Here is a 4,673-nt window from a genome sequence, read left to right on the forward strand (position 1 = left end):
TCATTTAACATTATTAGTATCCCAGAACATCCCATCGCGAGGGGGAGTGTATAAGTGCCTGTGTAAAGGAGAGCATCTAGGGAGGACCCCAGAGAGCTCGTGGCCGTGAATTATATGAGGGTATTGTAAGGGGCTCGGGCCAAGCGGACAAGACGGCTTGTTGGCTTGCCCTAGACCCCAACAACCGACCATGTGATGTCTGTTCGATGGCATGTTCCCGTGAAAGAGAGGGATCTCAGAAATATCACATCTTTGCTTCTAGTGGGTCTGAGACTTCGGATACCATAGGATTAGGAATCGACATAGGAATCGACAAGAGTTCAGTCTCGGAAGGCCAAACCGGTTAAGCTTTAATCGGTTTGGAAGTTTCCAAACCTGAGCCGCCGAGCCGTTGCCAACTCCTGCGTAGTAGGATTCATGTTCATGTAAAGAGAGCTGTTTTCAGGGCTCGTATTCACCAGAGACATCATTTCTAGGGTTTCGGATTTTATCTGCATTTATCTTGTTTACGGTTAGGGTTTTATTTCAGAGATATCCTTTTTAGGGTTTAAAGAGAGCTCATCTTTCGAGGGTCAACGTCTGAATAAAGGGAAATTATCGACTCGCCCCATGTCCATTTTCTGTATTTGACCTCCGAAATCATGACTTCGCTTTGTTTGAGCAGAGAATATGCATCGAGAACTCCAGAGGAAGATATTCCTACATTCTCTACAAGAATGTGCACAGAAAGAAGACATATCCACGGGAAGGAAGATGCATTGTCTCTTTCTTCTTCAGAACATTTGGTCGTCTGGAGTTTTAGAAGACTATCTTCTGCGTCTCTATGCATTCCATGGAACCTTACTAGAAGCAAATCTAATATTTTGTGAAAGCTTCAAACCTTCCGTATATACATGGTATGCTATCATCTCTGCTCATATTGCACATAACGAAGGTCATGTAAGCTTAATGCTATATCAAAACATGATAAAGAATGATGTTATTCCTAATAATTACATACTGTCTTGCATCATGAAATGTTGCTCCTTAAATGTTGTCACTTGTGGTATGATTATCCATCATCATGCCATTGAATATGGACTTTTTTCAGATGTAGTTGTTGCCACTTCTTTGGTTAGCCAGTACGCTAGATGTGGTATGTTGAGAGATGCATACAATGTGTTTGAACGAATGAAGAATCGAAATGTTGTAACTTATGGAGCGATGATATTGGGGTATGCTCGGTATGGCTGTATAATTCAAGCATTTGAGCTTTTTCATTTGATGCAAAATAATGAGAAAATAATGCCGAATCGAGTTATATTCTTTTGTATGATTTCAGCTTGTGGTGTTTTATCAGGTCTAGAAGAAGGTCGATTCATTCATGATTTAGTTATCCGAAATGGTATCGAATCAGATCTTGCTGTTGGAAATACTTTGGTTGATATGTATGCAAAATGTGGAAGCATCAAAGAAGCACAAAATGTATTTGATATTTTACCTGATCGGAATATTGTGTCTTGGGGTGCAATGATTACTGGATATGCTCATTTAGATTATGGCTCAGTAGCACTTCAACTATTTCGAGAAATGCAAAAAAACAATATCAAGCCAAATAGGGTTATTTATCTCTCTGTCTTGAAGGCATGTGTCAATGTTGGTGTAATAGATCAAGGTGAAGCAATACATAACCAAATATTGGCAAGTGGTTTAGACTTGGAGTTACCTATTAGAAGTTCCCTCATTGACATGTATGTGAAATTTGGAAACCTGACAAAAGCTCGTAGGATCTTTGACAATTCGCCTTTTAAAAACGTCGTCTTATTTTCTGTAATGCTTTCTGGATATTTGCAGCATGAAGAAGATCTGTTAGCATTTCAATTGTTTGAAAAAATGGAAGAATTTGATATTGTACCAGATATTTATGTCTTTACATGTGTCTTGAAAGCATGTGGCCTTGCAAGATCTCTAGTTGAAGCAAAGTGGATTCATTGTTCTATTATTAGAGCTAATCTTGAATGTGATATAGCAGTTGGAGGCTCGCTTATCGATGTCTATTCTAAATGTGGTTGTTTGGAAGAAGCACGTAAAGTGTTTGATAAGTTACCTCAAAAAAATGAAGTGGCTTGGGGTGCAATGCTCTCTGGATACAACCAACATGGCCAAGAGTGTCTAGCATTGGATCTTTTCCAAAAGATGCTAAATGATGGTGAAAAGAATCCTGATAAAGTTCGTTTATTATGTGTTCTGAAAGCTTGTGGAAGAATGGGGGCATTATTTCATGGGAAAACAATTCATGCTTTGATTAAGACTAACAAAGTTAATGTAGATGTGATCCTTGGGAATGCTATGATTGACATGTATGCTAAATGTGGCAATCTTGAAGAGGCATATGTAGTGTTTAATGAATTGAAAGAGCGAGATATAGTATCATGGGGTGCAATGATTGCTGGATATGCTCAACAAGGTAGGCACGAGATGGTGAAGCAACTTCTCGGAGCAATGCAATGTGAAGGAATATCTCCAAATGGTGTAATATATAGCAGTATACTTTCGGCCTGTAGTCATTCGGGTGAAGTAAAGGAAGGTTATGGTTACTTTATTTCTATGAAATTAGATCATGGAATTTTACCAAGTTATGAACACACTAATTGTATGATCGATCTACTTAGCAGGGTGGGAATGTTGAATGAAGCAAAAAAGCTCCTTCAAGATAGTATGTCTTCATTATCTGATACTATGGCATGGACATCCTTATTAACTGCATGTAGAACATATGGTAACTTGGAGCTTGGGAAACAATGCTATGAAAAAGTTGTCCAGTTGAGTCCTGACATTTCCTCTGGTTATGTAACTATGTCAAATATATTTGCCGATGCACATTTATGAGCTCAATAGGTGAAGTCTAAATTGTGAGATGTGTATATTTATATTTATGTATAGCATTTGTATTACTGTTAGCCCTGGAAAGCACATGTAAATGGAGAGTAATTGTTTGTTCCGTTTTTTGAGATGCATCATCATTTTCAATTTTAACTTTTACACTGGATGCTGTAGAATGAGTATTTATTTTACTGTGTTCCTCTCGTATGCTATATGTACTACGTTGAGCTGAGTGAGAGACTTTTCAATGAAGCTGCTTAACACAAAGATGTTGGATATGATATATTCTCTGATTTGGTCAATTTGATATAACATTGTTATAAGCTTTATTATTCACCATGATTGTGCATTTGAGCTTGCACAAGTGTGTTTTGTTGATTATTTTTTGCCATTATTGTGCTCTTTCTGATAAAAAGGACTACCTGCTGTTGTTTACGATCACAATGTTGGAAAATGTTTCAAACTGTAAATTATAAGAGAAAGAAATGAAAGCAAGGAAAAGAAATCGGAAAGTGATATAATTTGCTTTCGAAAGTTTAAATTCGAATGGATTCAGTTGAATTGCAAACATAGCCCTCTTTAGTGTGCACATAGTACAATACATGATGAAAGCTAGAGAGATCAAACAAGAATTGAAAAGTATCAGATAATCACAATGTTGTTTGACAAAAATGAAACTTCCTACTAGGCTATACCATGCTCAATGAGTTGTCATGATGTCCAATGTGTTGTGAAGTATGTTATATATGTGTATTTATATATTTTTTGGGTCAATCGTTGGCTTACATGAGAAAATGATTAGGAAAGAATGAAATGGCATTTGAGAAATGAGGGAAGCATTATTGGTTTCTACAATTGAATGTTGGATGATCACACATGCCATTTAAGTATTTAGATATATAATCGTCAATATTCATTAGGTAAAAACTCTAAAAAAATGCCATTTGGAACAACCTTTCCTCCACATAAGTTGACATGTGATGGGCTTTGAGAGTGAAGTCCTCTACATGAGAAAGGAGAATAAGATTTACCATGTGCAATTGTACCTTAGAAGCTAGTACACGATTGGAAGGTAGCCAAGTTATGGACGACCACTATTATGAAGGTGGGGTTATTGGCATGTTTAGTTGGATTACCCTTTACGACGAAATCTTATGGTTGAAATCTAAGGATAGCCCATCCCTTCAAATGAACTATGATTTGGTCATGAGCTAGGTTCATATGCTCGCTATCATCAATTGGATGCATCCCATTGGAGCCCTATGTTGTCATGAGGATGGCCAAATTCTTCATTACTTCATAGTAGCCATATTTTGTGTCAAACTTAAGACTTTGGGTGATGGTATGTTTTGAACACCATTAGGAAGCACACATCCCAAAACAATCTAGTGCATATTGAGGATTTTCACAACTTCTTTACCTCCCTTGTGAATTTAATGGCATATTCTCATCTTAGCTTTACTTCTTGTTGGCACTAGTGTCACCACCCTCTCATACAAGGAATGGTTACAATTGGGTTTACTGTCCATAACACACACACACACACACACACATTGGTAATGCTCACATGTAGGCTTGCAAAGTAATGCCTATGAGATCATTGTTAGAATCATGTATCCTCAAACAAGAGTGGTTTGAGTCAAGCCAATGTGATAGTGCGAAGTGCTCAATTAGTATACTTCTAAGAACATATGGCTTTGATTTAAAACACTTTGTACGGGGTGTAATGTCCTTGAACCAATAACCTTATAAGGGGGCCTCACTCAAATTTAAGCTTACATGGCTAGTTGTTGACGTTTTGATAAGCCTAA

At 37.3% G+C, this 4,673-nt stretch overlaps 1 protein-coding gene across 3 annotated transcripts; it reads left to right on the forward strand.

Moving 5' to 3' along the window:
- Positions 1–466: 466 nt before the first annotated feature.
- On the forward strand, positions 467–2,915 carry LOC147859135 (pentatricopeptide repeat-containing protein At1g06140, mitochondrial-like). Of its 3 annotated transcripts, XM_087326362.1 has the most exons (3): positions 763–896; positions 1,091–1,223; positions 1,340–2,915. In XM_087326362.1, the coding sequence occupies exons 2-3, from the start codon at positions 1,217–1,219 to the stop codon at positions 2,866–2,868; spliced, it is 1,536 nt and encodes a 511-aa protein (XP_087182488.1). In that variant the 5' UTR covers positions 763–896; positions 1,091–1,216; the 3' UTR covers positions 2,869–2,915. The 3 variants fall into 3 exon arrangements, with proteins under 3 accessions (XP_087182486.1, XP_087182488.1, XP_087182487.1); XM_087326360.1 differs by having other exon boundaries at positions 467–934; positions 1,091–2,915; XM_087326361.1 differs by having other exon boundaries at positions 1,091–2,915.
- The last annotated feature ends 1,758 nt before the right edge of the window (positions 2,916–4,673 follow it).

This window comes from Azolla caroliniana, unplaced genomic scaffold (genome assembly GCF_043228905.1).
Source record: "Azolla caroliniana isolate FFs.n. ecotype wild unplaced genomic scaffold, voAzoCaro1.0.p SCAF_10, whole genome shotgun sequence".
NCBI classification, from domain to species: Eukaryota; Viridiplantae; Streptophyta; class Polypodiopsida; order Salviniales; family Salviniaceae; genus Azolla; species Azolla caroliniana.